General features: G+C 43.9%; 1 protein-coding gene across 1 annotated transcript in view; it reads left to right on the top strand.

The window, feature by feature from the left end:
- The first annotated feature begins 253 nt into the window (after positions 1 to 253).
- The window catches only part of LOC132142399 (glypican-6-like), a 291401-nt gene continuing 278479 nt past the window's right edge, over positions 254 to 13175 (top strand). The window contains exon 1 of the mRNA XM_059552222.1: positions 254 to 663. Within this exon, the coding sequence (XP_059408205.1) occupies positions 507 to 663 (157 nt within the window). The 5' untranslated portion in view covers positions 254 to 506. The remainder of the gene's footprint in view (positions 664 to 13175) is intronic.

Below are 13175 nucleotides of genomic sequence, written 5' to 3'. Positions count from 1 at the left end.
TACCTTATAATGTAAAATTTACGTAGCAGGGTTTTTTTATTTATTTATTTTATATTAGTTAACGTAGAACAAACTTCAGTCATCAGGAATCCAGTCCGTGTTTCTCCGTGTTCTCATACTCACCACTGGGTTGTGCGGTTTGTCTGTTTTGCTATAATGTGTGTGAGAGCTTGTGTGTGAGAGAGAGGGAGATAGAGAGAGATGTGGGGGGGGGGGGGGGGGGTTACTTTCTCTCCGCTGAGAGTAACACACAGCAGAAGTTGAGAGCGAGCCGCCCCGGATCTATTCTGGAGGTTTCGCTGTTCTAATCACACACGCGATCGTTCTGAGAGGATCCGTCTGAGAATTCTGCTATGAACCGGGTGCGTCAGAAAGCGTGATTGATCATTGATGAGCGATTGAATGACTAAAACATTTGCCCACCTGCAGCTGGAGACGCCGGTGCGCTGAGTGCGTCTTGCGGGTTTTGCGCTTTTACGCATCGGCTGGATTTGCGCACAGGAGGGATGTTGAAGACACCTGTCGTGATTTTCACTTCTTTATCGCTTCTATTGTCGCTGTCATGTGCTGGAGATGTAAATTCGCGCAGCTGCAGCGATGTGCGCCAGGCGTTCACGACCAAAGGCTTCAGTCTCCATAATGTGCCACATCAGGAGATATCAGGTGAGGACAAAGTGCCAATATTGTGACACATCGTAAACTCTGGCTAAAAGCGCATTTCTGCTTAAATTTCAGTTAGTCTCTGTCAGAGAACAGCTTGTGCTCACGCAGAAGGGTTTCCTTAAAGTCCTATTGATCAATAATTAGCTTTATCAATAATAATTTGCGGATGATTTAGTGCTACAATGAGAAAATCTTAACTCATTAATTCAGGGATTTGGTGACTTGGGACTTGGCTTTGACAACTTTTTCTTCAGTTGCCTTCAGAATTTATGGATATATAGAAAACATGAGGTCATTAAGCCATCACGTTAACAGACATGCATGCTTTTTTGAGCATGCACACCATAGTTGTACTTGGTTGAAGAAAGTTGAAGAAATCTCAATCCTGTCCATACCAACATAAAAAAAAGAAAACAAAAAAGTTTTATTTTAATATAGTGTTGATGATTTACAGATGATTTCCATATAAACTATCATTGCTAATCCTAACATATAGCTCAGAATGAACAATGTCAAGGCCAAACTACGATTACATCCGTTTTAAAAAGATAATAATAAAGTGCATATATTTTTTTAGGTTAATTTGCATGTCAAACTTTTGTAAAACTTTTTGCAGATAGACTAGACACATCTGCAGAAATCCTGTAAAATCACTACAGATCTAAATCAGTAAAACTACGATGTTCTTCTGAAACTGACTGAAAATGTTACAGAAAACCACAGCAGAAAGATAAACTTACAGTAACTTGTCAGTAACATACCGCCAGCCAACTTTACAGTAAATGCAACTTTTTCTCCTCAGTTTTAATATAAATTATTTAGTTTGAATCTTAGAAACGTAATTTTTCATCATTACACACTCAGGTGTCAGGAAACCTGTGCATTTGTCCTTGTCATGCTCGGTCATAGACTCTTAAATGAGTTGTACACATGTTGTAAGAGTTTTGCAGCTCTGCCTCAAATTTAAACCCACTCATGCAATATAAACAGCCCCAGTAGGTGGCCCTACTCACTCAGTAGGATGAGCTCCTATTTAGCTTTGGATTTATAGAGTCCTTAAGGCTATTGTGTAGCTTTAATTCATACTCCATGCTGTGGCATAGATAGGCTTTCTCTCTCTCTCTCTCTCTCTTTATTATCTGTTGTGAGGTAATCACATTTGAGGGCTTTACCCAGTAAAAGCTGATTACTGTGGTAGGGACATAATGCAGAAGAAGAGAGAATCTTTGAAAGGATAACACAATCCAGTCATAATGTGTTTGATCCCACACTACAGATACATTTGGCTTAAACTGACATTTGTTGCTCATTCTAGCCTGATGTAGATGGTTGTGATTATGATGTTGAGATTTTGGCAAGTCCTTTTCTATAAAACAAAAGAAAAAAAAAGGCAGATTGATTTTGGCAAAAGTTTGGTGATGTATAATGCAGAATGCTTGAAATTTGGGACTGTGGCTACATAAGTGCCAAAATGGACCTGCGGGATGTGTCTACATGAAGTGTTTTGTGCATTTCTAAAATAAGATTATTTTGTCTTTTCCCTGTGGTCTCACCTGTGAGTGTGTTGTTCTCCAAGGACTCAATCTCTGTGAGCAGCATGCATGTCTGTTGTTGATGTTGGTGCACATCTACGTATGTATACCTGCTGTTGCATCTGTGATCTATAATATAACTGCATACAGTAGCTAATGCAAGAATACTTATGCAATGCAAATTCGAATCTGTTTTGTTTTGACAAAAGCAAAAGCTGTAGTGCTTTCAGATACTTACTCTTTCAGGGCACAGTAACTGTTAAATCTGTGTGTGTGTGTGTGTGTGTGTGTGTGTGTGCATATGTGTGTGTCATGCACTAAAAATGTCAGTTTGGGATTTAATTTAAAACAATTTTTTATTCAGAAATAGCTCATGTAATAAATAATAACAGAAGAATATATTTAAATAAAAATAAAAAGACTGAAATAGTATTTCCTTGTAAAACATACTCCAATTATCTTTATTTACAACTTCAAAATATAATTTATTTTACAGCGTTCTATTTAACAGGTTAGATATGATTTGGGACCAAAGAGGTTTTTGACATAAGTAGACATAATGCTTTTAAATGTCTGTATGTCATTGCATTAGACATAACAGCTCAAGGACTTTCATTTATAGTGAATATCATGAACTTGAGGAGAAATGACTTGATACATGTGCTAAATATCATTGAGCAAAAGACACTGAACAAAAATGACTCATAATTGGACAAAACCTATTGCTTAAACCAGTCTAAAGTGGTTTGTTGGTCACAGCAGTCCACAGAGCTAGTTAAGTGGATGGGTTCTTGGCACATGCCAGGAGATTGGAGACCGATTAACTAAACATAGCTTAACTGAAAGTGAAATTGATTTGACATACAGCCAAGTTTGGTGACCCATACTCGGAATTCGTGCTCTGCATTTAACCCATCCAAAGTGCACACACACTCCATGAACACACACACGTAGCAGCCATTTATGCCCGGGGAGCAGTTGAGGGTTCGGTGCCTTGCTCAAGGGCACCCCAGTCATGGTATTGAAAGTGGGAGAGAGTGCAGTACATTCACTTCCCCCACCTACAAATCAGCCGTAATGGGCTTAATTTGTGTTTAACAGTTAAATGCATGCATATTTTAGCATGCACAAAGTTGTACTTGGAGGAGTTGAAGTCTTTGATTTGAAGATGATACCCATGTAAACTGCCATTGCAGGTTTTAAACCTGTATATTTTTTTGAGACCAAAACTAGAATATCACCTAATGCAAAATACAAAATACCAAAGCAGTTGCATTTTGTTTGAAAAAAAGATCGCTCAAACACTTGTCGTGTCAATTTTCTATTTCAATAAACGTATGAGAAACAAAAGTCTTTTGAAGATTTATATTCTTGTAAAAAAAAAAAAGGTCTACATTCATGCATCCATTCAGTGTTGGCTGAAGATTGTGACAAATAGAAAATACCATAACTCAATATTTATACCCAAATCAGGATTCTTGTACCTCAACCGATCATAATGCATACTCAAGTTATGTGCCCATTTAAGGTGCTTTAATGCAAACCATCTTCTAAGAAGCTAAGTATAAAATAGCGTTTCTCGTTTCACACTTGTCTTGCACACACACACACACACACACACACACACATCAAATAGATTTCCTGTTATCTCACAGCTCATCAAAAACTCAAGCATATAGCAAACTGAAGCACTCAGAGACAATCTAAAGAACTCTTTAGTGAAGCAAATAAAACCAATAATAATAATAGTAATATTTCAGATAAAAATAAAATATCCTCCACACACCACATTTGGTTCATAGTTAATGTGGTGAATCTGAGAATTTACTTTATACATGTACTACAAATCACCAAAACAACAGCTGATTCAAATACTGATTCAAAGAGCAATAATGACTCTTGATCGGATGAAATGCCCTTCTTAAACCAGTCCAAGGTGGTTTGTTGCTCTCAGCTAACCAATAAAATGGTTCAGCTGGTCTAATTTAGATGGGACAACGTTCTGGCAAAGTTATGAACACATATTCTTCCAGTAAAATTAACAGAACATTCATTAAAAGTTATAAAGTTAATAATGTTCTCAAAGTTTTTTCTAAGACAGTTTAGTTGTATGTTCATCTAATTTTTTTTTTTTTTTTTTTTTTTTACTGTTCATTAGTTTGCATACACTAAAAATCACCCAAACTTTAGCTGATTAAAACATATTGAGCAAAAAATGGTCACACTGGTCATAGATGGGTTTTGGCACTTGCCAGTCTTGGAGACTAGCTATGTGGCCAATCAGCTAAACATGCTTTGCCAATCTCAGAGGCTGATTTAACCATTTTTCAACTATAAAAATGATGGATTGCTGACAAAAACGGTACCATCTTTTGTCTGTAGAGATGACATTTGGCATAATTGTTTTATTATCTAATGCAATGACATTTACATACTTTTTTATGTAATGTATCTGACCAAATGTAATTCAGAACATAAGTTTGTGAAGAGTTCATCTTATTCTGCAACTATTTATCTAGCACTTTTCCTATAATTTCTAGCATCCTGTCATTAATACTAACTTTGCATATGTTTACATTAACATTTAACCAATCAGAAATAAGGTAAAGGAGTGAAATCCCTCAAACATGAGAAAAAACCTTTGGAGTTCAAAATATAAAGATTTATAAAACAAAAACCAACAGCATTAGTTGTACTTGACATTCATTTACACAAGTTAACGATAAGTCGTTGATTTCAGAGCAAGATTAATTTAAAGAAGACACATTTGGGATTATATCATATCAAAGTTTGAGACACTTAAAGCAAATTAAACGCAGACATTCAAGCAAAATGAATTAAATCACTCCCCAGTAACTCCCCGCTCAACAGTATATCATTGTTACATCAGATTCATGGGTGTGTGAGAACATTCCACAAAATACAGATCAAACTGTTCCAAAATCATGAGAGTAGATTTCCCAGCTTCGGCCCAAAATCAAACAGACATATCCAATGAAACTCTGTTAGTCAAAGCACAAACATTTAAGCTACAGGTATTGAGAACTGTTGGAAAACACACACACACACACACACACACACACACTCACACACACACACACACACACACACACACACACACACACACACACACACACACTGTTAAAGAATAAGGCTTTTGTCCTCAGATAAATCATTCAGCTGATTAATCACACATGTCTGATTGTTGCTCCTCTCATGAGCTTATCTGAGCTCTCAACAGGCTGTTGTTTGTGTGGTGAGCATTCAACGGGTAAATCGCTGCCTGACAACACAGAGGTCATCTGTGAAGAGTTACATAGCATTACACAAGCTTCATCAAGAATAGATATTTCAAATCAACAGGATTTGCCTGGTACTGTCTATGTTTGTATGTTTATTCCTATTTATCTTCAGCTTTTAATGTTACTATCCTCAGACATTTTGGTTCCCATCTAAAAAGGAACCTTCCCATAAATTTTTTTTTAAGGTTATGTAAATGTTCCAGAAAATATTTTTAAAGTAATGTTTATGGGATGTTTTTATAACATTATTAATATTTAATATACACTCTTATAAGGTTGAAAGGAAATATTCTTAGAACAATGTTCTCGGGAACATCCTTATGATGTTATTGGAATGTTCTTAGAAATAACGTTTTCAAACATTTCAAAATTGTAAAATTGAATGCACCTCTATAACATTCATATTAAGGCTGAAATACACTAAACAACTTTTAATATATGAAGAGACACTGGCCATACACACCATGACTAAGGATCACACACGACCAGACTTCAAAGTTGTTCTGATCAAAACAAACTCACGCAAAAACGTGCACCTTGTTGCTAGGAGATGAAAAATTGTAAACAGAATGTGTTCTAAAAATGGCTCAAAATATCAAAAATGTTTGGCATCCTCTGACAAGATGGAATCAGTCTGAAGAAAAAAACGAAAAAAAAAACGTGGTCTGTGACCATCATACTCAATGTGATTTCCTATGAAATCTGTCAACTCAAAACTTCAGACGGTCTCTGACTTGCAGCAATCAGCATCAACTTGTTCGGACTGTAAATCGAGGGAGAATTTAAGCAAAAATCATGTCATGTATTCCTTAAGCAAGGAAGCCTTAACCAAGATAAAAATAAAGATAAAGATTATCGAAATATTTTGTGTGAACATACCTGGCAATAAAGCTCATTCTAATTCTGATTCTGATTATTTTTTTAAATCAGCATGCAAGATGCAGGGCAGCATCACCACCTCGTGTTTATTATTTTGTAATAATTCAACGGCCCGTCGTCAATCATTCCTTAATTATAGGCTACTACTATGGGGCTGTTGAAAGCTTGAATCTGATTGGCTGACGTTCATTCTAAGGTGTGCAGTTATTTTCAGGGAAATGTACAGCGAACGTAGTTCCAGGCAGTTCTTCATAGCATTACATGACCAGATCACTTCGCCACATGATTTCATTTATTTTAAAAGGTCCTTACAGCCTAAAACAGCTAAATAAACAAAACCCACAACAACACTGACCAAGCAAATAAATATCTCCCACTCTCGCTCTCACAGACGCACACACATACAGTACAGACAAAAAAAAACCTTCCGTGCTTACGTTAGAACTACTCTGATTATTTTCTCAGTAAAATAGTTTAGCAATTTAAAAGCTACATGGCATTTCTCAAAAGTGAGGTAACGAGGTAACAATGGCACTGTTCTTAAAGAAAATTAACTGTAGCTAGTATTAGCAGAATAAAAATAAAGTGTGCATTATTTTCAAATAATTCAACGGACCATTGTCCTTACATGTTGTCATTATATTTTGCTGGAAAATCTAACTTTGTTGTTAAATATGCACAAGTCAGAGGAATATAGAATTACTTGTGCAGTGAGATATGAGATTCTGTCCAAACCGCCCACGTCTACAACAACCTCTACTTTATTAGAGTCCAGGGGCTGGATTCACGAAACATTCTTAAGAATAAAATTCTTCTTAACTGCCAATTTCTTCTTATTTTCTAACTTAAGAAAAAATATAAGAATATTTAGTATTCCCATCTTTTTTCTTAAGTTTGTTCTTAAGACAAAACCTAAGAAAAATTCAAATTCTTGAAAAGAATCTTCTTAAAAAATCTTCATAAATTTAGGACAGCCCCAGACTTGTTCAATTCAATTCAATTCAAGTTTATTTGTATAGCGCTTTTTACAATACAAATCGTTACAAAGCAACTTTACAGAAAATTATGTTTCTACAATATTTAGTAGTAGCTAGTAGTTTGTGCACGTTTGACAGGATTTTAGAAAAAGAAAAATAATAATAATAATACAAGACGTAGTCAGCTAGATGATGAACTATCAATATTATTAATTAATAGTAATTATATGATGCAGTCACACATGTAGCAATAATTGTTAGTTCTGTTTGTTGATTCAAGGTTAGGATCATCTGGGGTCCTCTGAGGGTCAGCATCATCTCTTCTCAGGTGTTCTGGGATGTAAATCCCGTGGCAAAACATAGAAACAAAATAGAGACATCATTAGCATAGCTGCTGATCCAACAAAGTAAAATTAGTTTAACCCAAGCTAAAGAATAAAAATGCAGATGCAACTACACTCACAATTTAAGAGATACATTATTCGAATGCTTGGCGAAAGAGATGCGTTTTTAATCTAGATTTAAACAGAGAGAGTGTGTCTGAACCCCGAACATTATCAGGAAGGCTATTCCAGAGTTTGGGAGCCAAATGTGAAAAAGCTCTACCTCCTTTAGTCGACTTTGCTATCCTAGGAACTACCAAAAGTCCAGCGTTCTCTTACGAGAGCTCTCTCGTACTGCGTCTTAGCTAAGACGCTACGGGAAAAGTCTCTTTTCACGAAATACTGAAGCAAAAAATTATCCTTAATTTTGTATTTTTGTAAAGCGCATTTGCAGCAGTACACAGCCATAGGCGAGACGGCTCATTCGCTCATTGGCTTGTTCTGCGGCAACTGCACAGCCTATCGAGCGCGGGCTGATGCAACATCAGACCAATAAGGGCGCTTCGCGCCCTTCTTGCCACTTCCCGCCGAAACGGGTGTGGCCCAACCTATAAAAGGAGCTCGAAAAGGCTGACTCACCTGATTTTTCATCTCTTCAGCGAAGCTCACGCATCGCTGGATCACGGAGGAAGCAAGCGCCGTCTGAGAAAGCACATCAGCAGGACGAGCCATTCTGAAGCTGCTGGCATCGCCGCCTTCCATTGCCGTTCCTGCTGCGCTATCCGGCGCCTATATCCTTTCAATCCTGTTATATACAAGCTGTTCTTTATGTGTGTGTGTGTGTTCACCCTGCGACACACACTCGTAAAAGAGCTCGCGTCTTTTTTAAGATGCCTTCCTGCGGCTCGTCAGAACCCCACTCAGCGTCTGTGTCTCCTGCCTGGGTGAAGATCATGCAGCGCTCGCTCGCTGACGGCGGATGCCCCCACTGCGAGCTGTTGCCATGGTGACTCTGAGGACTCGCCTGGCCTTTTTCTCTGAGCCTGCATTCTCCGCTGCGCTGAGGCGCCGTAAAAGCATCGCTTCCAGCGGATTCTGGAACCGTCTTCAGCTCAACCGAGCTCGCCGGTTCGCCCTGCTTCACCGGCCCCCCCTGCATCGCTTCTGTTTGCCGGCGCGTCGTCCGAGGAAGTCGATCTCAGGGCCGCGTCGGGGGAAGAGGACACGCGCTCTCTGCTAGCTTCGGGCAGTGAGGGCTGGGCGAGCTCCGAGGATCTCGCGCCTTCTGCTCAGAAGCCCAGCAGACGAGCTGACATCGAGAAGGAGCCGGGGCGAAGGCTCGTGTTGGCCGCGATGAGTCTCGGCCGCGAGTGGTTTGCACCAGCGCCCCCCCCCTCTGGATGGATGGTATTTCCCTTTCGGATGAGCGTACTTCTCAAAGCCCGCCTCATTTCTTCCTGAGCTTCACGAAGAGGTGGCGAAGGCTTGGAACGCTCCATATTCAGCACGAACTCGTTCGTCTGTCTCACTAGCATTCTCCACACTGATGATGCTAAAAATAGGAACTACCACTCACTTCCGCCGGTGGAACAGGCGATAACGACGCACCTTTGTCCGCCCTCTGCTGGACGGCGGCAAAAGCGGTGTTGCCATCTAAAGCCTCCTGTGTGACGCTGCGTCGGCACTACTAACGATGGCTGCTTCATCGAAGCGCAGGTGTACGAGTTCCGCTGTGGCCGAGCTCTCACCCAAGCGCACCGCTGTTTCAGTTCCAGGAATTGTGACTGTCTCAGCGTTTTCTGCAATGCGCAAGCCTGCACAGTTGCCCGCTTGCCTGCACACAAAAGCCGTTATCACAACAGCTTCAGCAACGCAGCTCGAGACCCCCGTTCTCGCTCTACTGGCCGTCGCCCCGCGCCGCGGGGACCGCGGCAGAGGATTACGGTGAGGCCGGGAGCCCCGAAGCCATCCTGGGAAAGCCATCTACGCATGCTGCATGACGCTGCGTCGGCACTACACACGATGGCTGCTTCATCGAAGCGCCGGTGTACGAGTTCCGCTGCGGCCTGGCTCTCACCTAAGCGCGCCGCTGTTTCAGTTTCCAGAGATTGTGACTGTTTCAGCGTTGTTTGCAATGCGCAAGCCTGTACGGTTGCCCGCTTGCCTGCACACGAAAACCGTTATCACGGCTACCCAGATATTTCCCGAAAAAGGTGTAATTCCTGGTGTCCCGGCCACGGCCGAAGGTGCTATAAATGTAGTGACGATGCCCACTGCTCAGTGCCCATCTCCGCATATAAGCACAGCCCTTCACACAGGGCTCGCGCCTATAAAAGCGACTCAAGTCGATCACGCGCACTACATAGTAGACGTGCCCACTCCTCAGTGCCCACAATCACTATGTCACACGCGTCATGTGGTTTCTGTAAAAACGAAACCCGTGCACGTTCGTCCGGCCACGGCCGATGGTGCTATAAATGTAGTGACGATGCCCACTCCTCAGTGCCCATCTCCACATGTAAGCACAGCCCTGCACACAGGGCCTGCGCCCATAATGTCGACTCAAGTCGGTCGCGCACACTGCATAGTAAACGTGCCCACCCCTCAGTGCCCACAATTACTATGTCACACGCGTCATGTGGTTTCTGTAAAAACGAAACCCGTGCATGCTCGTCCGGCCACGGCCGATGGTGCTATAAATGCAGTGACGATGCCCACTACCCAGTGCCCATCTCCACATGTAAGCACAGCCCTGCACACAGGGCTAGCGCACATAAGATCGACACAGATCGGTCGAGCGCGCCGCATAGTAAACGTGCCCACTTCCCAGTGCCCACATACACTATGTCACATACGGCGCGGGGCTTCTGTAAAAACGAGGCCCGTGCACGTACATTCTGCACAGGCAGACAGCGAGTTGAAAGTGGTAAAAGTGCACACATGCAGCCCACGGTTACTCGCAGATATATCGAGTCCCACGGGACCCGCTCAGCCTCCCTCCAGTCGGTTAAGCGCCGGAACGGGGTCGAGGAAGAGCGATCTGCCCGCTGTGATCAGCGCGCTCCCCGCCTCAGATGCGCAGCACACTCGAGCGCCGCCGTTGCCCAGTCAACAGAGCGCGTTTTGCATCCAGCCCTTAGCCATTCATGCAGATGCATGGTCAGTGCTTCCAGGGGTTTCGGATTGGGTGCTAGGCATTATAAAGAGAGGCTACTCGCTACAGTTTTCTCGACGCCCACCGTGCTTTTCAGCGCGCGTCGAAACTACGGTCAAAACAGAAGTAGCACACATACTTCGGGCCGAAATATCAAAACTGTTGAGCAAAGGGGCTGTAGAGCCTGTGTCTCAAAGCGAGGGGGGGCTGTACAGCAGATACTTTCTGGTGCCCAAGAGAGACGGGGGTCTCCGGCCCATACTGGATCTAAGACAGCTGAACAGGCATTGATGAAACGCAGTTTCAAAATGCTCACGACCAGGAAGCTCCTCGCGCAGATTCGCAGAGGGGACTGGTTCATGTCAATAGATCTGAAGGACGCGTATTTTCAAATACAGATAGCGTCAAACCACAGGCGATATTTGAGATTCGCCTTCGAGGGCCAGGAATACCAGTTTGCAGTCCTGCCATTCGGCTTGTCCGTAGCTCCTCGTACGTTTACGAGGTGCATGGATGCAGCGCTCGCTCCTCTTAGACTCAGAGGCACACGAGTGCTGAATTATTTGGACGACTGGCTGGTTCTGGCCCGATCATGAGCGGAGCTCATGGACCACAGAGCCGTTTTACTCGATCACCTCGAGAAGCTCGGCCTCAGTGTCAATTGGGTGAAGAGTTCGCTGAACCCCAGTCAGACGATCCTGTTTCTGGGTATAGTTCTGAACTCGTGTTCCATGACGGCGCGGCTGTCACCACAGCGCGCGATGGGCATTAAGCGTGCAGCGAGTTCTTTCCGCTGTGGCGCGACTGTGGCGCTCAAACACTGTCAAAAGATGCTGGGTTTCATGGCCTCAGCATCTCCGGTTCTGCGGCTGGGCCTGCTCCGCATGCGCCCCCTGCAGTTCTGGCTGAAGGCTCGGGTGCCGCGCAGAGCGTGGGCGTCTGGCCGGCTGCATTTCAAGGTCGATCAGAGCTGTGTTAAGGCTCTAGCACCTTGGACAGCGAACGGCTGGTACCGATCAGGTGTAAGCCTGGGGACTTCCCCGAGTGTGAAAATGGTGTCGACGGACGCCTCCACTTCGGGATGGGGAGCGCTGCTCGAAGGCAGACCGTCCTTTGGCCTATGGTCAGAACGGGAAAAGCTCCATCATATCAACTGCCTGGAAATGCTGGCAGTGGAGAACGCGCTGACGCGCTTTTGTCCCCATATCAAGGATCACCACGTCATAGTCCGTTCGGACAACATGTCCGTGGTGTCCTACATAAATCGCCAGGTCGGTCTCGGGTCCCGAAACCTGTGCAGGCTGACGGAACGCCTCCTGATTTGGGCTCAGCGCAACGTGCGCTCGCTGAGAGCAGTGCATGTGCCTGGACTGCAGAATCTGGGTCCAGACAGGCTGTCCAGAGGCAATGTTCCTACGGGCGAATGGTCTCTACACCCGCAAACAGTCCGGCTGTTGTGGGAGAGATTTGGCATGGCGGAGGTGGACCTCTTTGTGTCCCACGAAAACGCTCACTGCCCCGCGTTCTTTTCCAAGAACGAAAGCGCGCTGTCACGGAGATGGCCGTGCTGCCCGCTTTATGCGTTCCCTCCCGTCTCCCTCCTTCCGCAGGTGATAGAACGGGTGAGAGAAACGAGATGTTCAATACTGCTTGTAGCACCTCTTTGGAAGAACCAACCATGGTTCCCAGATTTGATGCAGTTAGCAGATGTCGCCCCGTGGCCGGTACCGTTGAGGAGAGACCTCCTCTCGCAGGCCAGGGGCTCGATTTGGCACCCTCAACCGGAGTTGTGGTCCCTCTATGTATGGGCACTCAATGGTTACCCGCTGATCTCGCAGTGTGAGTGCTAAATACCATCACTCAGGCTAGAGCTCCGTCGACACGACGTCTGTATGCCTCGAAGTGGTCGGTGTTCTCCAGCTGGTGCACAGCTCGAGGTTATTCACCCCTTAGTTGTGAGGTGACGGAGGTCCTCTCCTTCCTTCAGGAGCTGTTGGATAAGGGCAGAGCCCCATCCACGCTCAAAGTTTATGTGGCTGCCATCGCGGCGTTTTCTGAAAAGGCGTCCGGTCAGTCAATAGGAAGGAATGATTTAGTCATCCGGTTCCTCAGAGGAGCTAGGAGGCTGAATCCTCCCAGACCTCCGTCAGTCCCTATGTGGGACCTCGCGGCGGTTTTGGAGGCCTTGAAAGGTCCCCCTTTCAAGCCTATCCAATCGATTAGCCTTCAGCATCTGTCGTTCAAGACAGTATTCTTGTTGGCTCTCGCTTCTGTGAAGCGTGTGGGTGATTTGCACGCGCTCTCGGTGAGCCAGTCGTGCTTGGAGTTTGGGCCCAATGACTCAA

This window comes from Carassius carassius, chromosome 6, assembly GCF_963082965.1.
Source record: "Carassius carassius chromosome 6, fCarCar2.1, whole genome shotgun sequence".
NCBI classification, from domain to species: domain Eukaryota; kingdom Metazoa; phylum Chordata; class Actinopteri; order Cypriniformes; family Cyprinidae; genus Carassius; species Carassius carassius.
Note: the sequence above shows the minus strand (reverse complement) of the source record. Positions and strands in the feature narration are given on the sequence as shown.